The 24297-nt window shown below is 38.5% G+C and overlaps 1 protein-coding gene across 8 annotated transcripts in view; it reads right to left on the bottom strand.

Annotated features, from left to right (window-relative positions):
- Nucleotides 1–24297, bottom strand: part of scn3a (sodium channel, voltage-gated, type III, alpha subunit) — a 112041-nt gene that overhangs the window by 65358 nt on the left and 22386 nt on the right. For 5 of the 8 annotated variants that reach the window (XM_062969230.1, XM_062969231.1, XM_062969232.1 and 2 more), the window contains 8 exons: nt 22233–22350; nt 21726–21816; nt 15274–15402; nt 14570–14853; nt 13347–13619; nt 10600–10663; nt 7874–8015; nt 6384–6590 (listed from right to left, as the gene is read on the bottom strand). In XM_062969230.1, coding sequence (XP_062825300.1) covers nt 6384–6590; nt 7874–8015; nt 10600–10663; nt 13347–13619; nt 14570–14853; nt 15274–15402; nt 21726–21816; nt 22233–22350 — 1308 coding nt within the window. Of the gene's footprint in view, nt 1–6383; nt 6591–7873; nt 8016–10599; nt 10664–13346; nt 13620–14569; nt 15250–15273; nt 15403–21725; nt 21817–22232; nt 22351–24297 lie in introns of those variants that run through there. The other 3 variants (XM_062969236.1, XM_062969235.1, XM_062969237.1) reach the window with 3 other exon arrangements.

The raw sequence follows: 24297 nt of genomic DNA, 5'->3' as shown, positions 1-24297 counted from the left end.
ATGGCCATCATGGCTAAGCAGACTCAGTCACACTGTCAGTAAGTTAGGTTTTGCCCCTCTCGAGCTAATAAATTTCAGGGCTAAAGTGTGCTCAATTGTTTACCAAAGAGCCCTTTACATTGCTGCACAAAATGATCTTATGATCATAGCGCAAGCTAAACCCACTCCATACCTGGCAAAATTTAAATGCAACGTGGGCATGGAAACCTACCTCTTTTTTACACTTCCACTATATATTAGAAAACTTTTTACCCGGGCTAGATTCGAGCAACTCGATATTAAGTCTAAGCTAGGTAGACATCAGAATATTCCCTATACAAAGAGAACCGTGCCTTGAGGTAGATGCAGTAGTGGAGGACTCGGAACACTTTTTCTTAAAATGCCTCTATTACAACAGGATTCGATCTTTCTATTTAGAGCCTCTGCTGGAGAACCATACTCATTTAGAGAATAAGGAGAAATTGCACATCCTTCTACAGGGTTCAGATAAAAACTCTATTTTAAAACTGACACTTTTAACACAAAAAGTGCTGGTCATCTGCAAGAAGATGGAAGCTGAGAGCTGTGACATTAATGCCGTTAACAAAATCCAAATTTAAAATTTACTATGGACAAGCCACTAGTTTCACCTACCCTTGCCCCCGCTCAAACCTTACCTTAAGGGAATAATTAATTTTAGTCTTTTTATTCTTTATTTGCACAACTACCTAGAAGTGGGTCAGTAGGCCTGTAGGCCGGGATGCTTTGTATCTATACATGGTTTTACTGTATGTATGGGTAAGTGTGTACGTTTTGTATGTTTCACATGTTTAGATATGGTCAAAATTGACTAATCAATAAAGAGTTGTTGTTGTTGTTGTTGTTGCAGAATTGGTACCTCAGGTTTCAACTACACTTATCCAACAAAGTATGTCCTCAACAGACATTTTCTAGGTCCTCTAGGTCATAAATGTCAAATGCAAGGCCTATGGGCTGAGTCTGGCCCACCACATTATTTTGTATGGCCCACAAGGCTTTCATTGCCAGGGCAACGTAGTTATATTTATACAGTCTTACAATGAACAAACGGCCTTTGAAGGCAACCATAAGGCTTGGCGAAAATGAGTTTGACACCTCTGATCAAGGTGATGATCAGAGGCATGATTATGGCATGCTTCCACTGGAAATTACCACTGAATCACCCTGGAGGACCTAGCAGATTGCTATAGAGAACATCTCTCTAGGGATTTTTCAAGATCTTCAGAATGACACTATGGTATCTTCCAGCAGAAATCCTTCATTTCAATAAAGTCCGTTATTATTCACTGTTTTCCCTTGCCATGGTAAGTTCAGGAACATATCTCCTTCAGATATACTTTACAACATTGCTGAACAAAAGAGAAGTTCTTCACTGAAGTTAAGGAAACCGAGTCATCCAGTTCCAAGTATTTCAGAGAGATGGAGACATGAAAGAAAGATGCATGTTGAACACCTAGTAAGCAGTTGATATTAAAGAAAGCTTTTAGCAGAAAAAATAATAGAACTGTGTGATAGAAGTTATTTTGAGAGCCAGAATGGTGTAGTGTTTTGAGCATTGGACTAGGACTCTGGAGGCCACATTTGGTCATGGAAAACCACTGGTGACCTGGGCAAGTTATTATTATTATTATTATTATTATTATTATTATTAAACTTTATTTGTACCCCGCTAGCATCTCCCGAAGGACTCGATGCGGCTTACAAAGGCCAAGGCCTCAACACACAATATAACAATACAAAACAAAAGGCAAATTAAAAACAATTAAAACAGTATAAACAACAAGCAATAAACAATACGCTAAAACACAATAAAACTGGGCCGGGCCAGAGTAATGGGTACAAGATTAAAAGTGCTGATGTGACAGGTGATATATAAGGCTTATAGGGCAAGTGCAGAGTGCGATATACGATCTTAGTTCTAATAAAGTGCTTATGGGACTTGGTGTTGGAGATTTCCTATTAATCTGGGAAGGCACATTGGAACAGCCAGGTCTTCAAGTTCTTTCTGAAGACTGCCAATGTAGGGGCCTGTCAGATCCTTGGGGAGGGTGTTCCAGAGTCGGGGGGGGGGCACCACAGAGAAGGCCCTGTCTCGTTTCCCCACCAACCACACTTGCGACGCAGGCGGGATCATGAGCAGGGCCTCTCCAGATGACCGAAGTGAACGCGTGTTACATTCTCTCAGTCAAGGACAAGCAAAAAAAAAAAAAAAACTACTCTAAACAAATCTGGCCAAGAAATCTCCAAGTGAAGTTCAACTTGAAGGCGCATAATAATAAATCAAAGCTAATTCCATATTTTAGCACAACAAGCCTCCAATGGGTCCCCTCCTCTCCTGTTACATCCCCAGTTGCAATAGCGAAAACTGGTAACCTAACTATTAAATACATTTGTAAATACCCACCTTGATAAGTGAGACACTAGTATTTTGAGATTTCTCTTAGTTCTTGGACTTACTTAAAAGGCCTATGATTGGCAACAGGTTCTTCACGCTGTATTTTGATGATATGCATGTGAAACTGTTTCCTATTTATGTGGATACAGATTTGTTTTATCTGCTACTGTCACCCACTTTCTCTGATCCTCAAAGGGAAAGGATAGAAAAGTGAGCTGGCAGCTTCACTCTCATCACCTCACTTTTCCTGTTCATCATGACCAGAGAGCATCAGGGAATGCAAGTACTAATAGTCAAGGTTATGCCTTGATAAAAACAAACAAACAAACAAAAAAGACTTTTTATTGATTGGTTGAGTGATTAACAGTGGATATGGGCTTTGACAGGTAGCCAACAGATCTGATGCTTTCCCTGCCTTTTGTGGTTCATCTACTGGTAGAGATTACAATAAAAATAGAAGAGGTATAATTTATGTCAAGCAGACACAGGGTTCTTCCAGATAGAGTAAATGTTGCTGATGGTTGTATAATATGTTGCTTCAGTTCTTGGTGTTTTTCTAAACAAGCAACACCTCCATTGTCCCATGCTGGCAATTCCCAGCAGGAACATTTTATATTTTCTCCCCATGGAACTTGTAAGATTCTATACTTTCAGTTCACACTGGGTTCCTTAGTTACAATCTCCATGTCACTGTTACAATGTAGGGGAAGGAAGGAAATTGTCAGCAGAATTTCTAACAGGTTCATAAAGAACCTAATATAGATTTAAGCCATATAGGGCTTTATGGTCAAATCAGCATTAGAAATTGGATTGGTAGCCAATTGAACTTGTTGCAACAGGAGGATTGTCCATTTCCTGTAGCCAGCCCCAGTTAATAACCTGGCTGCTGCTCTTTGGATCAACTGAAGTTTCTGAATAATAATAATAATAATAATAATAATAATAATAATAATAATAATAATAATAATAATAATAATAATCCAGACTGACAAAGTTCTGGAAAACAACACAACAGACCTCACAGCTGTGGAAAAGAAAAAGGCTTGGATTATTGATGTCACCATACCAGGTGACAGTTGAATTGATGAAAAACAACAAGAAAAAGTAAATCATTATCAAGATCTCAAGATCGAACTGCAAAGGCTCTGGCATAAATCAGTGCAGGTGGTCCCGGTGGTTGTGGGCACATTGGGTGCCATGCCAAAAGATCTCAGCCGGCATTTGAAAACAATAAACATTGACAAAATTACAATCTGTCAACTGCAAAAGGCCACCTTACTGGGATCTGCGTGCATCATCTGAAAACACATCGTACAGTCCTAAACATTTGGAAAGTGTTTGACTTGTGATTTTGTGATACGAAATCCAGCATATAGGTCTTGTTTGCTGTGTCATACTATGTCTTTGTGTCAATAATAATAATAATAATAATAATAATAATAATAATAATAAACTTTATTTGTTATCCCACCCTATTTCTCCAATGGGGACTCAGGGTGGTTAACAACCTACAATGTCAAACATTCAATGCCATAAGTTCAACCAAGAAATAATAAGACTACCATGAATTAAATAATGACACATTAAACATTGACATCAGACAATAACAAACCTTTACGCAAATTAGACAGCACACAACTAAAGATTACATTTTAACTGAACTATTAAAACCAGAATTGGAACAAATTAATAAAAATGTAAACATTAAAATTTTAAAAGATTTAAAACTAGATTAGCAGCCATTGCCATGTTCCAATCCATTTTGTTTACACCGAATATTTCATATGTCCTTCTCAGAGTACATTATGGTAGTCTAACCACATAAGGCATGTACTACTGTGGTCAGATCCGACTTCTCCAGGAACAGGCACAGTTGATCCACTAGTTTTAACTGTGCAAAAGCACTCTTGCTCACTGTTGATACCTGAGCCTCCAGGTTCAGAGCCAAATCCAGGAGAATTCCCAAACTGCAAACCTGTGTTATCAGGGGCAGTGTAACCCCATCTAACACAAGCTGAATCCCCATTCCCAGATCTGTCTTACAACTGACCATGAGAATTTCCGTCTTTCCTGGATTAAGTTTCAATTTGTTTGCCCTCATCCAGTCTATTACTGACGACAGACACCAGTTTAGGGTCAGGACAGCTTCCTTGGCATTAAGTGGAAAGGAGTAGTAGAGTTGGTATCATCTGTGTATGGATGACACTGCACTCCAAAACTGCAGATGACCTCTCCCAGCAGTTTTCATGTGGATGTTAAATAGCATGTGGGGATGTTCTGTTGTATGTACCCTAAGGTAAAATATCATCTTTTTTATGGTGGTGTATACTATAATCTATATATATAAAAATGTAATGTGTCATTTTACTATGGAGTCGACAACAAAACCACTGAACCCAATCACACCAAATTTGGTCACAAAAGACATAGTCATCCAGTCTATGTCTTTCAATAAAAAACCCCTAGAAAAATAGTCCAAATTACAGAGGATGAGGAAGAGCCTTTCTCCCTCTAACTGCCAGTTAGAAAGGTAGGCTCTGCAGCCTTTAGCCCCCCCCCACTGCCTTTAGACTCCGCCCCCTTCATATCCTAGCAACTCCCTCAGCCAAAATGGTGCCCAGGGCACAGGCAGAGTGCACTTAGGCCTCATCTATGCTGCCTATAAAATACAGATTACCAGTTTTGAACTGGATTATATGGCAGTGTGGACTCAAGGCCCTTCCACACAGCTATATTACCCAGAATGCCAAGGCAGATAATCCACAGTATCTGCTTTTCTCTTGAGTCCACACTGCCATATAATCTAGTTCAGTGTGATTTTCTACAGCTGTGTAGAAGGGGCCTCATATAATCCACTTCTAAGCAGATAATATAAGATTATAAATATAATATGTAATAATTACTGTGGTATAATAATACAGAACAATATAATCTCTAAAACCAGGACAGTAAATAAAGAGCAACACTCTGAAAGCAGGGAAATTGGGAATTCCAGAAAGGAAACAATCAGGGCCAGCTAACACCTCCCAACAAAGGATTCCCCCAGGCAGGAAGCAGCCAGGCTTTGAAGCTGCAAGGCTATTAAATGCTAAACAAGGTGGCTAATTGCAGCATTCATACCTGCCACGCTGAGACTATTACTTGCTATTCAAACTGGCCACCCAAGGATTCTGCAAGGTAGAAAATGGCCAGGCTTGCAAGCAGCAAGGCTATTCGGTGCTATTCAACCTGGCCAACCAAGATTTCCCCTAGGTGAAAAACCCCCAGGCTTTGAAGCCACGAGACTGCTCTGTCCCATTCAACATGACCTAGCAAGGAAGTCCTATGTAGAAAGCAGCCAGACTTTTAAGCTGCAAGACTATTCAGTGCAATTCAAGCTGGCCAAACAATGATTCCCCTACAAAGGAAGTAGCCAGGCTTCAAAATGGCTCTTTGATTAAGGGTGCTACTCCAGCTACTCCAGAAAACAGCCAGGCTTTGAGGCTGCAATGCAATTAACTGCTATTCCACCTGGCCAACAAATGATTCCCATAAGCCACAGCAACGCGTGGCTGGGCAAAGCTAATATGGAACTGAAATTTCTTGAAGTTTGCATAATGAATGTTACTCTGTTAAATAAGAAGGCATTCCACATCTGGAGCTAATGGTGAGTAAAGTCACTCAAATCTGGATGCTGATTGGCAAAATTGCATACAGTATCATGAGATCAGAATGGCAATTGAGCGAATTGTATACAGTGCCATGAGATGTGAATGATGATTGGCCAGGCTGCCTGCACTATCACGCAGCTTCCTTCATCTTGCTGTGCTGCCTGCCAGCTTCTACAGACACCAAAATAGGCTGGAGAGACCCAAGTATATTTAGAAGCGGCATCAACTGATAATAAGTGAGAGGTTTTGTTGTGAGAGCTCTCCCTTCTTTGAACTAGACTGGAAGAAGCAACAGAAGTACATTTTCAATATAAAAATACCTGAGCTTCTTCTTGTTGCTTTTTCAACTGCTCAAGCATCTGCTGAAACTCTGCCTCTTTCTGCTCAGCTTCTTCCATTGTGGCTTGATTCTGCTCTTCGTATGCCATGGCAACAACAGCCAGGATCAGGTTAATCAGGTAGAAAGATCCCAAAAAGATCACCAGGACAAAAAAGATCATGTATGTTTTGCCAGCCGCTCGTAATGTCTGGATGGAATGGGGGAAAACAAATAGTTGTCAATAGCAACACTGCCTTCATCATGAGACACCAAAGTAACAATGATCATATAAATATTGCAGTGGTGTCACAAGGTGAGTGCGTGAACCAGAGTGGATGATACCAACAGAGGGAGTAACATTAAAATAATTGCAAAAAATCATTTTTTATTTTTATTAAAAAAAATATTCCAATAGTTGTACCGTATATACTCAAAGATAAGCCGAGTTTTTGAGCCCTTTTTTTGAGCTGAAAAAGCCTCCCTTGACTTATAATGGGGTCAAGGCCAGGCAACAGAAGCTGGAGGCCATTGCTTGCAATATATGATATATTCCTCTCTTATCCTCCCTTATCAGTGTGTTTTCCAAAGCCTCCTTTGCTCTTAACCAAGTGAATGTTTTGAAAAGGGAAAGATGCCCTTGTAAATCAGGAAGAAAAAAAAATCCATCAATCTTAAAAAAAGCTTTTTCCTCTGAAATATTTGTTAAACTCTCCTACAGATATATAGGCATTAACCCCCTGCATGCATTCGCAATCCTTATGTACTTATATATCTGTATCTTTCTATCTATATACATTAATTTTATATATGAATTTTCCCCTCATATGTTTGCAGGTCTTTGCAAATCCTATATACATACAGATCCATATATCTATATCCATATATATGCATTATTTAATGTACTGATGCCTCGATTAATGTAATTTTATTGGTATCTATTTTTATTTTGAAATTTACCAGTAGCTGCTTCATTTCCCACCCTCAGCTTATACTCGGGTCAATAAGTTATCCCAGTTTTTTATGGTAAAATTAGGTGCCTCGGCTTATATTCGAGTCAGCTTATACTCGAGTATATACGGTATATACCCACAAGGCTAAAACTCTAGATGCTAATTCGTTTTTTGAACCTTCTAATGTGCATGCATTCCGGTCAGAGCTGTCCTTATTACACAATTACAAAGATGCTTTAAATCACATGGTTTTATCTCCAACCGAGCCTGAGATGGAGGTGGGACTGAGAGAAGGGCCTCTCCTGAAGATCCCAGGGCCTGAACAAGTTTGTACAAGGGGATGCAGTCAGCCAAATAGCCTGGACCCAAACTGTCTAGTGATGGCACTGAAACACTGAATACATGTATAGCAATAATTAGCTTTGTGTGATTCTAGCTGGATGTTTTAAACAATCAGACAGGCAGCCAGCCCATCACTCTTTCTTCAAAAATAACCTTCCTACTTTCACACGTATGAAGCTTGCCTCATGGCAGTTCTCACCAGTTGATAGAGATTTTCCCAGTAGTCCTGAGTCATCAGCCGAAAGAGTGACAAGAAGGCCCAGCTGAAGGTGTCAAAACTTGTGTAGCCATAGTTGGGGTTTCTACCAGCTTTTACACATGTATAGCCTTCAGGACATTGACTATGAAAAGGTAAATCATATCAGACATAATTTCATACTATTCTCAATGACATTGTGTTATATTTTCAAAATTACAATTTTATTCTAATCCTAACTCTTGTTTTGCAAACTGATATTGCGTACTATTGACCATGAATACCATTTGAAAATACTTTGAGGAAAGTAGCTTCTTTAATAAGACAATTAACATATGGTCACATCTTTATCCTCTATTCTACTCTACCACATGAAAAGAATGAGCATCTGTAGACATGATGTGTAACTAGGTTTTGGTAGGTCCCTGACGTTAAGTCTAGTCGTGACCGACTCTGAGGGTTGATGCTCATCTCCATTTCTAAGCTGAAGAGCTGGTGTTGTCCATAGACACCTCCAAGGTCATGTGGCCGGCATGACTACATGGAGCGCTGTTACCTTCCCGCCGGAGCAGTACCTATTGATCTACTCACATTTGCATGTTTCCGAACTGCTAGGTTGGCAGGAGCTGGGGCTAACAGCGGGCGCTCATTCCACTCCCGGGATTTGAACCTGGCACCTTTCGGTCTGCAAGTTCAGCAGCTCAGCGCTTTAACACACTGTGCCTCCAGAGGCACCGTCCAAATCATCCCTAATACCTTATGTATATGATTTTGGTTGTACCAGTAATTCCAGTAAGAGTAGAATTGGCTCCAAAAAATATGGCAGCAACAACACAGATTCCTACCTTGTCATGCATAAGAACTATAGAGAACACATCTATATATATAAAAGGGTAATGGAATTTTGGCCTAGAACAAAATAACAAAACTACACAGAAACACTAAACTTGGCAGCACAACCCCTCATCCATGCCTCTACGTTCATACAATAAACAGCTCCAGCTACTCCAGAAAACGGCCAGGCTTTGAGACTGCAAGGCTATTCACTGCTATTCCACCTGGCCAACAAAGGCTTCCCATAAGCCACAGCAACGCGTGGCCGGGCAAAGCTAGTGGAATTATAAAAGGATAAGTCAATAATATGATGATTTTCCCCACAAAGACTGTCAGGGTCTATTTGACCCTGTCTGTTCATGCAGGTGTAAGTTCTAATGAGTTTGGTAATAAGACCCAAATTTGGTAGATTTGGGGTGATTCTACACTGGCAATGATCGCTTGGCACCCTCTTACAGCAGTGAAATGGACATCTGCTTTAACCTTGAGGGCTCTTCTTCCTTTTACCAGGTCATGTGACTCACAGACTTGAAGATGCGGGGGGATGGGATACTGTAGGGCTGATCAGTTTCTGCACTGAATTAAGTTGACAGTATAGATGTGCCCTTGGACTGGCCACTTCAGAAATGAGTTTCTGTATCAACCATGCTTCGTAAGGCTATTTTGGGACAAAGCATTATCTTGCAATGAATGTCAACAGGATACAGTTTAAACATAAGATTAATTCAAAACTTAGAAAAAAAAATACTAATTTGGGGTTCCAAACACAAAAAAATAACTTCTCCAATCTCTGGATTAGTTTAATGGCATTTGTTCATCTGACCCAATAAATATGTAGTTCTCTCTTCAAAGAGCAATTTGAAAATTAACAGTAGGATTCCTCATCATTTTTTATGCAATAGGCTAGTGATGCTATTCTTCTGGACTAAAAATTATACATGCTTTGTTATTTCCAAGGCTAGATTTTAGCCAAAATGCAAATATCTATTTTGTACTATTATTTTGGGGCCTCCGGTGGCTCAGTGTGTTAAAGCGCTGAGCGGCTGAACTTGCAGACCAAAAGGTCCCACGTTCAAATCCTGGGAGCGGAATGAGCGCCCACTGTTAGCTCCAGCTCCTGCCAACCTAGCAGTTCGAAAACATGCCAATGTGAGTAGATCAATAGGTACCGCTCCGGCGGGAAGGTAAGGGCGCTCCATGCAGTCATGCCGGCCACATGATCTTGGAGGTGTCTACGGACAATGCTGGCTCTTTGGCTTAGAAATGGAGATAAGCACCAACCCCCAGAGTCGGTCACGACTGGACTTAATGTCAGGGGAAACCTTTACCTTTACCTTTTACTATTATTTTATTATTTCTAATTTGCCATTTTGCTATAGCAATGGCATACCGATTCAGATTTTGTAGAGATGTGCTTCTACACTTGACCAATTTGGTGCTTTTCATTCCTCCTTAGCTTTTGTTCTCTGATCTCAGTTCTCTGCATTAGGCATATTTCCAGAACGAGAAAGACTGAAATAGATTTTTTTTGCTTGTCATGGCAAAAAAGTTGGCATGGAAGAGATATCAGAATATGTTTGAATGGCCAGTGTCTACACATGCCACTGTAAGAAGACTGATCTTGTTCAGCTAATGAACTGGGAAAGTGAAATACCAAATCTAATAACTAAAGCACAAATCCTTAGGGGACAACACTCAGGAAGTTGTCATTTCAGTTGCACACTGAACTCTGATGACTACAAGTCATGCAGCGAGATCTCTGTGTGGGGTTGAGTTTCAAGAGAAACTCCCTCACCCTGAAGGTCCCTGTGCCCTGGCCTGTGATCACAGAGCCGTGGTGTACAGATACTTGACTACATCTATATAAAAATCAACCGATCATTTAAAATTCTTACCCTGCATCTGAGCTGTTGCCACAAAGAAGAGCATCTCTTTGTCCTTCCAAAGTATAAAAATGACCTAATTGGGAAAAGGGATGGGGAAGAATAAATAACTATTTTTCTATTGTTACTAATACATCCGCTCTGATTAGATACAGAAAGAAACAAGGCAAAAGAAGGCAAAATACAACATTTGTAAAAGGCAAACAAACACCACTAGGATTTACATTTAAAAGCCAAAAGTTCTCACCATCAACAATGACCCAGCCCAAGGCTAAAAGTTTCCCGTTAATGAATGTATTAGGTCTGTCCATTTTCCTGGAAGTAAGTCCCATGTTTTAAGACTGTACTGTTAATTAATTACCCATAAATGTTCATAGTTCAGAAAAAAATGGTATATGATTGCAAACAAGATTTATGTTTGAAAGTAATGCATCTTGTTCTTCAAGATGCATCTAGTTGACCCTCTTAGAAAAGGCACTTCCTTCTGTGTGAAGAAAGGGGGATGGATGCCTTTCTGATGGCATTTGCTATCTATGGCTTTTGTATGGACAGAGATGATTACAAAAAGATTACAAAGAAACAGACCATCTGATTAATTCGGAGGAAATAATCAAACACATTCAAATCAAATAAGCTGCGCATGTAATTCTATAATAGACAGGTGGGTGGGTGCCACATTTGATTCAGACCTGGTCTTCAGATACTTTGTTGTTGTTACTGTTGCTGTAACTTGCAATGAGTGACACTATCACAGTGTTTTCTTGGCAAAATTTGTTCAAAGGAGTGAGGTTTCCCTTGCTTTGTTTTGAGGTAAAGAAAACATGACTTGCCCAGTGTCAACCAGTGGGTTTCATAGATGGATATTTAAATCGTGGTCCCCAGTGTCATAAGCTAATACTGAAACCAGTAACTGATGCCGAATCTAATTTAGAACTTAAGAGTTTTATTTCAGTATTCAATGCAATGCACTTTTTTTTGTCCCCTCCCCCCCCCAAAAAAAAACAACAACAAAACCCCAGCACAAGAATCCCATTGGTGTCACAGACAGGTGCAACATAATGTTTTTGGTTAATATACAATGGATGTATTCAGGTCATGGTTGTACAAGCATAAATATGGTTGCTCTTTCATATGTACCTATGTTTTGACTACAGCACAGCCAATGAATGACTTGTATTTATCTACATATTGACTCACCATTCAAATAGGTTTACACAAATGTAGCTTCGCCAATCAAATAATAATAATAATAATAATAATAATAATAATAATAATAATAATTTTATTTTTGTATGCCGCCTCCATCTCCCCAACAGGGACTCAGAGCAGCTCACATATCATACAATCATATAATATCATAAAATCAATAGTTAAGACATCAACGAATGCATTTAAAAACAAATTAACAAGTCATGATTTAAAATAGACATAATTAAAATATTAAACAATCATCCAAGGCGTTAAAAGGTCCAATATAGGACAACAATCTGGGCGACAGTCAAACTGATGGAGGGAGTGTCTATTACAGAATAGAACATACAATAAATAGAGACAACAAGCAGGGATGATAAATCTGAACGAAAATCAAACTATAACGTGACAGGGCAAGTTTCAATGTGGATATGGACCAGGTTATAACGGACTTGTCTACTCAATTCAATTCAGCAATTGAATCAATGAATCCGTTTTAGCAGAGACTAATCAAAAGGTCTGTAGTCACACAGTTGCATATTCTTCAATACTATAGGCATTTGTCAGTATCTTCACTATAAACACCTGATCCTTCAACTATGCAGAGACAGCCACTGTGTATTCCCAATTGCCAATGGAACAATAAGTAGATACACTGGTATACACACAGTTAGCCGCACAATGTTACTATTTAACAGAAGAGTGATGCATCTACATGAACTTAGATTATACTATGCAAGTGCAATGTAAGTTGCATCATAGAGGTACTTCAGAAGCCAAGCCACTAGATAATTTTAAAGAGATTTCTTCTTAATTGCACAACATGGTTTGCAATTGTCACCTTACCACTGACACTAGTGGAACAAAGTGGGAAACCATTTTTGCTGATTCACCTCCCTGTAGCTTCTTTAACACTATCTATAGATTCACATAGGAAAGGAGTAGACAGCAAGAGAAAGGCAAATCATCCAGCACGGCCTTTCCTTGTTCCAGTAGATAGATCAAAGAGTTCTCCACCAGCAAAGGAAATCAGCTGAATACAACTCATAATAATCAACTTATTATTTTAATTGCTGTTCAAGTAATGACCATCATTACCATCAAAAACAGGTGCAGCTACTACTATCACAACATAGTTGTTGTAGTAGTTATGCCTAGGCCCAGAAATAGTTAAGGGTCTCTCCCTCCATCCCAACTGCCATTGCACTGCCCTTGAAGAGGCAGACAAAGCCTCTTCAAGTCCACTGCCCTGGCCTTGGAGGGAGAAAAGAAGAAGGCACAAATCTATCATGCATAGGTCTAGAAGGAGAAGAAAGATCCTCCTTTTATCCAGGTTGCCACTCCCCTGACCTCAGGGCATGAGAAGAAGAGGCCGTATCTTCTGGACTTAATCCCTTCCTCCATCCCCTTTTCCTTGTGGGTCATATCTTATTTGGATTGCAAGACTGAGGGGCAGGAAACTGTCAAACTATTACTTTGGAAACCACTCTGACAACCTTTGGTGGCTGCAAATTGGCCTATAAAGATTCCAAATAAATAAATCAATCAATAATGCACATCATTCTTACTTTCATCTTCAATATACTGCTCCCAGTCAAAGTTGCTCACAGTTGTGTTAATGAAGGTGCCATTTTCTCCGGCCGTGCTGTTGAAGTAGGAAGTGATGTTTATTTCAAAGGCAGAGTTGTCGAGTGGCCAGATCAGGCATTTTTGCCTCAAGTTGCCCATAAAAAGCTGCAGCCCAATTAGCGCAAAAACGCTCAGGCAAAAGACCGTCAGGATCATGACATCTGAGAGCTTCTTCACCGACTGAATGAGGGCTCCCACGATGGTCTTCAGGCCTGCAAGTGAAAACGGACAGAAAGGCATATTAAAACATACCATATATTCCATCTCATGGATGATGGCATGCAGAAACAACAAAAAATATCATGTTTGTGAAATAGTAAAAGCTTCATAAACAGCACCAGCACTTGAGAAAATGTATGAAGAGCAAAAAGCTGTCTGTTTATGAATATGCTATGTACATTTCATCAAAATGTACACATTGTATTACAAAACTGGACATTTCTGTCTGTTATGGATTGCTTGCATGAAACAAAAGGATTGTATGAAAATGCCTTATTCATACTAGTTTTTCTTGCTTAAATGGTAAATTTACATAATTTGCTATTCTTCCTTAAAAAACAGTACTACCTTTAGGGGGTGAATAATATACAAAACAACAATATTCTAGGCCATATTTATGTTGACCTTCAGTAATGCGCTTAATAAGCAAGGTCCTTTTTTGTCTATTTTGGAAAATATAGATTAAAAACCCTTTCAAAATATCATTTCAAATCTTATTGGGCACAATAGTCCCATGCATATTTACCACACAAGTAGTTATACTGCTTTCAGTTGAGTTTATTGTATAAGTGTATATAGGACTGCAATCTGGAGCAGCAAATGTTAAAAGATATTGCACTACAAAAGCTACAGCGTTAAGACTTTCTGATATGGGAGATGGGGGTAAATTGGCTTCTTTAAATGCAGCAGTGGTGACAAAAAGCAACCCCACAAAAAAAATGCATAGGCTGTGCATTCTGTAGACGTCTCATGCAATTACTTGTTAAACGCAAAGGCCGATTTTGCAAATCAAAATAATTGTTACTTTCAAAAAGGCAAGGGATCTTCCGATTCCTTCCTTTTAGTAACATGAGCTGTGATTAATGGGACTTAATGTTAGAAAAAAAGTGCTCTACTTAATTGGAACTAAGAATTCAGCCTCTGTGTTTAACCTCGCTCTCACCTGGAATGACTGATATTGTTTTCAATGCCCGGAGAACTCTGAATGTTCTCAACGCTGAGACATTGCCCAGGTCCACAAACTCTGTCACATATCTGTAATAGGGGAGTCCACACACAAACACAATGACAGCACACAAGAAACAGTTGGAGATACAAGGGGCCTGGCACTTTGTCAAGCCACTCCACTTCTTACCTGGGATTACAGAAATAGTTTTCAAAGCTCTCAACACTCTGAAAGTTCGAAGAGCTGAAACATTGCCTAGGTTTACAAATTCTGTTACATACCTGTAGAATTAAATCACAGTTATTCAAAATTGAGGCAGAGCTTATTGCTAATTACTTGGGGTCTTTCACAAAAAAACCACTCTGGGCTTTTCCACCTTTCATAGTCTTATCTACAAAAAAGAGATTTCAATTTACCTATTGCCATCTGCAGTTATATTTCACTGATGTGATAATCACATTTTATTTCTGAAAAGCTGAACTACAGTAAATTAAAACAGCATGAAATTAAATGATGATTTCCATTCTAGTGCACATACAGAATGTGGGACGTGGAATGAGCATTCTTAAAGGGTAAACAAAGGAGTATATGGCACATTTGTCTGCATGTTAATATATAATCAAATTGAACAACATTCTCTAATCTAACACTAATTAACACTTATTCCTTATAAAGGTTTTTAAAATTGTATGATCACTTACGCCATCACAATGACACTGAAGTCGAGCCAGTTCCATGGGTCCCGTAGAAAAGTGAAACCTTCTAAACAAAAGCCCCTTGCAAGAATTTTTATAAGGGATTCAAAAGTATAAATTCCAGTGAACGTGTACCTAAAAGCATACAAATAAAAAATTAAGCACACCCATATCTCAAAGAAATCAGTGTACAGTGTTCCCTCACTTATCGCTGGGGTTAGGTTCCAGGACCACCCGCAACAAGTGAAAATCCGCGAAGTAGGGACACTATATTTATTTTAATATTTATACATTATTTTAGTAGTTATACACTATTTTAAGTCTTTATCAAGCAATAGTGTGTTGATAAATTGCCTCCTTCTTCTCCCATTACCACCTGGGCTCCTTTTCTCTCCCTTTGGCTTCTCCTTCCTCCCTTCCTTAGGTTGTAAATTGTATTTTTTTTTAATCTATATATATAAAAAGGTAATGAAACTTCAGCCTAGGACAAAACAACAAAACTACACATCTCAGAAACACTAAACTTGGCAGCACAACTCCTCATCCATGCCTCTACATTCATACAACAAAAAGAAAAGAAAAATAAAGTCCTAATTAGAGGGAGAGGAAGAATTGATTTTATCCAATTGCTGCCAGTTAAAAGGCTAAGCTTCACCCACTTGGTCTCCTAGCAACCCACTCAGCCCAGGGGACAGGCAGAGTTAGGCCTCACTTAGGCCCCTTCCACACTGCCTATAAAATACATATTATCTGATTTTAACTGGATTATATGGCAGTTTAGACTCAAGGCCCTTCCACACACCTATATAACCCATTTATAATGGACTTAATGTAAGGTAAAACCTTTCCCTTTACCTTAACTACCACCAATTCCTCTATACTTTATTTCCCATACCACCATACTTCGCCACAGCAACGTGTGGCTGGGCACAAGTAGTGATTTATAATATTCTTTTCGAGCTTATTGAAAAACCGCAAAACAGCAAATCCGCAAAAAGTGAACCACGAAGTAGTGAGGGAACACTGTATGTATTTTAATATTTATACATTATTTTAGTAGTTATACACTATTTTAAGTCTTTTATCAACCAATTATATGTTGATAAATTGCCGCCTCCTCCTCCTGCTGCCTCTTGAGCTCCTTTTCTCTCCCTTTGACTTCTCCTTCCTCCCTTCCTTAGGCTGTAAATTGTAATTTTTATGATTTATAATAGTCTTTTAGAGTTTATTGAAAAACCACAAAACAGCTAATCCGCGAAAAGTGAACAGTGAAGTAGTAAGGGAACACTGTAGTTCCTTCTCAGAGATTACACAAATTCATGTACTGCATTCCGGTTCACACATGATTGTCATTAAATCACCCAATATTTTTTATTATCAGCTTTGTTTACATTCAAAACCTTATCTTTTTCATGTTATCTTCTGTAATGGGTGACTGATAAAAGCATGAATCTCAAAAGTATCTGATTTCCCTGAGAAAAGCAAACAAAAAAACATACATAAATCAAAACCTAATCAGATCACATTTTCAATGTTCAAAAAGATCTGACACTTCCTATTTATGATCTAATGGAGCAGCTAAGATGCTACACTGGCCTCATGTGGAAGAGATATGTCAGCTATTTATTGGCCAATGAAATCATCAGGGCAGTGTTCAAAGCTGTGCAATACAAGGAACTTTATCATACAGGGGCTAACATAAAATGAGGAGGATGTCAAATCGTCCTCTCCACAACTGTGCTGACAGCAAAGTAGACATGTAGAGTCATAGAGTTGGAAGAGACCCCCAGTGTAAAAAAAATATTCTTGTTTCAGTGCAGTCCAGTTAGTCAGTGGGAACAAATGGAATGGCATATCATGTGAGAAGGCACTATCAGGGGACTGGTATCCAGTTCAGGAACAATCTATATTGTATTTTTTTTTTGTTGTACGTTTTCCCTACTATCTTCATTCTGTCTCGAACCATCACACCCACTGTTCTCTCACCCAGGTTCGTTTTGTCTACTTCTCAGGTTGCTTCCCTTTTGTGCACCAAGTTCTTCCTTACCTATGACTCATTACTTCTCTTTGGGTGAAAAACAAACAAACAAACTTCCACTTGTCATAACAACCTCAGCTAAAGTACACCTCCATTACTCCCTGACTTTTGCTTACCTTTTTCTTACTGTTTATTAACTTCTGCACTGGTTGTCTCATCCATCTGATGCAGAACAGAATGTACAAGTTATGCATTCTCATGAAGAATAGAATGCACAACTTGTACATTATTTGTGCCACTTTCACATTTCTTGTTCTTAATAAAAAGAAAGGTATTTTACTCCTACACTCTTCCCATATTGGGAAGACAAAACAATCCTTTTATGGAATGGATAAGGTTCTATCTTTCTCATCTCCAGCCACTGATCACACCAATAGCTATTGCATTTAGGTGCCTTCTGCTGTGTCTAGTCCTTAGGACTGAATTAAAAAATAATCTTACTTGTTAAAGATAGATAAATAGACAAACAGACATGTCTAGACATATCGATCTTGGTGTTTCCAACACTAGGTAGTTTTTTCATCTCTGAAATACATTTCAGGTGGTGCTGTGAGAAACTCTCCAACTCCTTAAATATAGGGCCAGACTGAGAGTGCTTGCTGGCTTTACTTCTACTACCTCTTGACCCAGTCTGGAGCATCACACATGGATATAAACACACAGATGCTCAAAAAATTGCACATAATAAGCATGCTGAATAATCCAAGGCTCCATCTACAATGCCATATAATGCAGTTTGAATTGCTTTATATGGTCACTGTAGACACATATAAAATAGATTGAACTGCATTGAACTAGATTATATTTATTTACTAGCTGTGCCCGGCCACACGTTGCTGTGGCTAGGACTTAATTTTTCTTTTCTTTTTGTTGTATGAACGTAGAGGCATGGATGAGAGGTTGTGCTGTCAATTTTCGAGGTTGTGGGGCATTTAGTTTAGTTGTTTTGTCCGGTGCCGTGATTCCATTACCCTTTTATATATATAGATTTGCAACATTTATATCCTGCCCTTCTCATCCCAAAGGGGACTCAGAGCAGCGTACAAGCTATATATACATATAACATACAGTAGAGTCTCACTTATCCAACATAAACGGGCCAGCAGAACGTTGGATAAGCGAATATGTTGGATAATAAGGAGAGATTAAGGAGAAGCCTATTAAACATCAAATTAGGTTATGATTTTACAAATTAAGCACCAAAACATGTTATACAACAAATTTGACAGAAAAAGTAGTTCAATGTGCTAATGTAGTAATGCTACGTCGTAATTACTATATTTATGAATTTAGCACTAAAATATCACAATGTATTGAAAACATTGACTACAAAAATGCGTTGGATAAATCCAGAACGTTGGATAAGTGAATGTTGGATAAGTGAGACTCTACTGTATTATATTATTAGCATGGCACAATATTAGTATCATATATTACTATATTGTACTAGACCACTATACTGCAATATTATTAGTAATATTAATGTAATATATAAAATATAATTATTATATTGTATTATTAGTAATCGTATTATATTGTATTTATTTATTTACAGTATTTATATTCCGCCCTTCTCACTCCAAAGGGGACTCGGGGCGGATTACAATGAATATATATATGGCAAACATTCAATGCCATTAGACAAACAACATACAGTATAGACACACACAGAGGCATTTAACATTTCCAACTTCACGATTCCGGCCACAGGGGGAGCTGTTGCTTCACTGTCCACTAGTGACTGTACTTCCTCATTCCTTTTCCGGAATGTTGCTGGCAGTTTTATGGTGTTGTAAATTAGTTAAATTAGCCTCCCGCATAAAGCATACCTAAATTTCCTACTTGACAGATGCAACTGTCTTTCGGGCTGCATAGGTCAATAGCAAGCCAGGCTATTTAATGGTTGGGGGCTTAACCTGACCCGGGCTTTGAACTCATGACCTCTTGGTCAGTAGTGATTTATTGCAGCTGTTTACTAGCCAGCTGCGCCACAGCCCGGCCCTTGTATTACATTATAATATTAATTATCAATATTATATGTTTATACAATATGTGATATTATTAACATAGCAAAATATTAGTATTATATATTACTATATTGCTGGTGGGGGGAGGGGATTATTACAGGAGACTGCTGTGTCATATAATCCAGTTCAATGCAGTTAATCTGCATTCTGAAACTGCAATATATGGCAATGCAGATGGGACTTAAAATGCAGGCAAGGAATGTTGGCCATGAAGCCAGATACTATATTATAAAACAAATGACAAGACCCAATTAAATAACTACTTCCATGCATGCTCATGCAGAGAATTTTGCTGTTTTCATTTGAACATTCTCATATAACATCATACATACATACATACATACATACATACATACATACATACATACATAAACTTCAGTCTCACTGTAAGTTCTTTTGGGGGGGGGAGTAGTAGGTTGGTAGAATATGAAGCCATGTTTGTATTTATCTCTATGTAAACATTTGGTTAATGGGACACAAGTATGGCAAGCATGCCCAGACACATAGACATACATCTCTACACAAGAAAGGCTAGATTGGCAGGACTTATGGGATTTCTGTAGAGACCAAAAATCTTTTCTTCTCCTCAAACAAATTGTGCCAGAGAATTAAACAACATAGAACAAAACCAAAGTGAATGCGTACCCTAAGGGGGAACATTTGAGAGAAATAATGTGAATGCCATCAAGCTGTACATCATGTTACCAAGAGGACAAAATCAATCATCAATTGCGATGACATCAGCAGCAAATGTAATCTTGAAAGATAATCCTCCTGGCCACAAGCATGGGGAAGATTTCTGTAATGAAACCATTCTGCTCCACCATTTGATAAGTACAAAGTCTGAGCCTCAGGACCTGGCACAAAGGTGCATTGGATTGCAACCCCATTGAAGCTGAATAGCTCTGACAGCCAAACTAGACCATGTATGCAATTAGCAGTTGCTAATTGCTAAAAGTAAATGAATGGCAAAAAGTTTGGGACCCTAGCACGGAAAGGAAAGAAGGCAACCTTTTGTTTCCTTCCAAATCCCTGACCGGATTATGCTCTTTGTATTATATGCAACATAAAATGACTTTTTTGCTGTAATAGAATTCCCTCCCAACTGCCAATCTGAAAAACAGGTTCCAGGGAAGAGAAGTGTCAGTGGGATTTCAGCAGAACATTAAGTGTTGAAGTTTCTCTATGTAGAGTTGTAAGAGACCACAAGGTATATATCTATTTTGTAATGCAGGAATATACAAAGAACAAAACAGTCATCACATCTGCCATTCCAGCCTTTTTATGGAGAGATGTATGTCTCTGTGTCTGAGCATCCATGCCATACTGTGTCTCATTCCCCAAATGTTCACATGGAAATCCTTGACTGTGAGATCGAAGTTATGTATGTAAGATGTTGTATGAGAATGCCCCAATGAAGACAGCGATTCCCTGCATGGAAGCAGTTTAAAAATCTCATGAAAAGTAGACTCCACTACATTCCCAGGCAGCATTCGCCAGAGTTGAACATCTCTAATCCTCAGGAAGTCCTTCCTAATATTTAAGTGGGATTCATTTTCTTGCAGATAGAATCCATTGTTCCATGTCCTAGTCTCCAGTGCAGCAGAAAACAACCTTGCCGCTCCTCAGTCTGCCATCCTTTCAAATAGTTATACATGGCTATCATGTCCCCTCTCAGCTTTCTTTTTTCCAAGCTTAAACATATCCAGCTTCCTCAGCTGCTCCTCATAGTGTTTGTTTCCAAACCTTTGGTCATTTTGGTCACTCTCCTCTGGACACATTCCAGCTTGTCAATATCCTTCTGGAATTGTGGTGCCCAAAACTGGACTAAACAGCATTCTGGATGAAGTCTGACCAAAGCGGAATGGAGCGGTACCTTTATTGCCATTCAGCCATTTAACAATTAATTGGCAAATTAATTGCTAATTAATTTATTGCCAGTGGCACAAATTGTTTCATCTATGGAATATGAAATATCTTGTCTAGTTAGACCTATAATCTAGTCAAGACCTAGGAGATTCATTCTAGATATGTTGCCTAGCATTCCATAGATCAATGGTTCTCAACCAGATGTTTTGGCCTTCAGCTCCCAGAAATGCTAACAGCTGGTAAACTGGCTGGGATTTCTGGGAGCTGTAGGCCAAAACACCTGGGGACCCACAGGTTGAGAACTACTGCCATAGATGAAAGTAAAAAAAAAATGATAGCACACAAATAATCACACAATATGATGCTCTCATTTATGATGTTCATTGAAGTTTTGGAAGAAAAAGAGAAATCGAAAATATACAAGTCATCATTTTTAAAAGCTGCTCAAAATCCACAGATAAAATAGCAATAGACCAAAATAGATTATGACTTTAAAAAATAATTTAGTAAACAAAATTACTTACTCTACATTCTTTGTCCAATCTGGAGGGTTGCTCATTGTCATAAATACACAGTTGGTCAAAATAGTGCACATAATAAGCATGCTGAATAATGTAAAATCCAGTCAAGGAATGTTAGCCATTGAGTCAGATACTGCATTATAAAACAAATGATAGCAGTCATTTTAATAACCGCTTTCAGCTAATCCATGAAAGTTGAACATAGTAACTTGAAGGTGAAATTTCTAAAAGAATAATTGGCAACCTTCAGCAACCTAACCTTCAGGTCAGCAGTCCAGACAGCACAAAGGTTTAACTCATTGTGCCACCATGGCTCTGACATTTCTAATGTTAAGACCAAAGGATAGAATGACAAATTGGCAATGGATGTGTCTGAGCTGATACCAATGTTCTAAATGTGTTGTAAATCACCAGCAAGTGAATACATTTATAAAGATGATGACCATTTGTTTCAACATTGTAATAAAGTTGTCTCAAATTTCATTTTTCATATTTAAAGAAAAGGATATGAATGTACCAAAATTTTAATAGCAATTTTTCTGAGAGGGTTGAAAGGAGTTAAAATGTACAAGGCAGATGTGGCACTAAATCGGAAAATCGCCTTCCCTTTATTCAATACTATGAAGGTCTGGAAAACAAAAAGAGCAAAGAATGACAAATGCATTTTCTGTTAGTAATTTGTTGTTCCACACACTATTGGAAGATCTCAGTTTCTGATTATCCTTCGTATGGCATCTTTAGAAAGATGGTACAATTGAGTTAATATAACAGCCACCATGATAATAATGACAAGCACTAGAAGAAATGTCAATGTGATTCAGCTTATGTAAGTATCTCACCTAAAGAATGTAAAGGCAACCAGAAATGTCAGTATTCTCAGATTCAAGTCATGAAAGATCTCGTCCTCCTAAAATAGGCTGAGTAAAGACCGATGACTTGGAACATGATGAAGCATTCAATGAACAAGTAAATCCATTTTGTGACATGCCACTATATATTTGTGAACCAAGATTCACTTTTATAAGGCCATGGCTTCTCATTACTGTCAGTTCAAATGCCAGGTCCCACCAGCTGCCAGAGCCTGACTCAGAATGGCTATCATTGTAAAAGGATGCCGATTCAGTGGGATCCCTATTTCAGGTCAAAGAAAATATTCCAATATGCAGCACGTGCAAGAAGAAGGATACACTGTCCTATATCCCAGGATCTGATCCCAGATTATCTAATTTAAATTGGATTATATGAGTTTCCACTGCCACATAGTCTGGGATAAATAATAATAATAATAATAACAACAACAACAACAACAACAACAAAACATCCAGCATATCTATCTTGTTTGCTGTGTCAGACTATGTTGTTGTGTCAATAGTAATAACAATAACTTTTTTGTATACCACTCTATCTCCCCAAAAGGACTCAGAGCGGTTTCCAACATAGGTAAAACATTCAATTACTAACACAAAACCATATAACACAGCCATAATAAAACATCAGTATAATTACTATGACACAACATACTCATATAGAATTAAAACTAGTTCAATGCCGATCCATTGGGTGAAGTTCAAATACCAATCGACAAGATCCTAGGGAGGGCCTAGACCAATGATGGGCAACCTTTTGCACTTGGTGTGTCAAAATTCACCAAAAAACCTAGCATGACTTGGGTGGTGTGTCACTTCGAGAAACAAAACCATAATTTCACAATATATATAGTTTAAATAACAAAAATATATAATTGTAATATATAACTGTATTTAATAAATCAAAAACTATTTACTACCATTATTTCCATGTGCAACAATCTATGGTACCTCTTGCAGTTTCCATGCTGATTTCTCTCTATTGTAGTTTCAATGTAGTCATGAATAATGAATAATATAATAATTTAATACTAATAATATGATAATATACTACAATAATAATAGAATAATAATAGAATGATATATATATAAATGTAATGTGCATAATTCCCAAGAAGTAAACAACAAAACCACTAGACGAAATCACACCAAATCTGGCCACAAAAGACGTAGTCATCCAATCAATCTGCATGCGGCAGTGTGTCAGCAAAAATGCCTAGGCATGTCAGTTCTGACACGCGTGTCATAGGTTGGCCATCACTGGCCTAGACACTATGAGAGGCCGGGCCAGGGCTAGTGCAACGAAGTAACATAGAGATGGAGGTGGGTAAAGTGCAAGCTGGTGGGTAAAGTGCAAACTGGGTTTCTTGATCTCACAGCCTGTTGAGCAGCTATAAGACGGTTAGACTAGTCCAGCGATGTATGCTAGGGCCGAAGTGGTTAAAGTGCAAGCAGGGTCCTAGCTGGTGGCCAGGGTAGGATCTGGAGCTAATCATTTTCAAAGTAGCTAATTTTGGATCAGATCCTGGGATTTATTTCCATCATTTCTATCCCGCCCTTCTCACCCAAAGGCGCTCAAGGCGGCTCACAATCCGGCAGAATTCGATGCCAATACAATCCAAAGCATTAAAACATGGGCAATTAAAACAGTTAAACAGATTAGCAATGTACAATAAATAAATGTAAAACAATATAATGCAAATTACGTA

The sequence above is a fragment of the Anolis carolinensis genome, chromosome 1, assembly GCF_035594765.1.
Source record: "Anolis carolinensis isolate JA03-04 chromosome 1, rAnoCar3.1.pri, whole genome shotgun sequence".
Classification (NCBI taxonomy): domain Eukaryota; kingdom Metazoa; phylum Chordata; class Lepidosauria; order Squamata; family Dactyloidae; genus Anolis; species Anolis carolinensis.
Note: the sequence above shows the minus strand (reverse complement) of the source record. Positions and strands in the feature narration are given on the sequence as shown.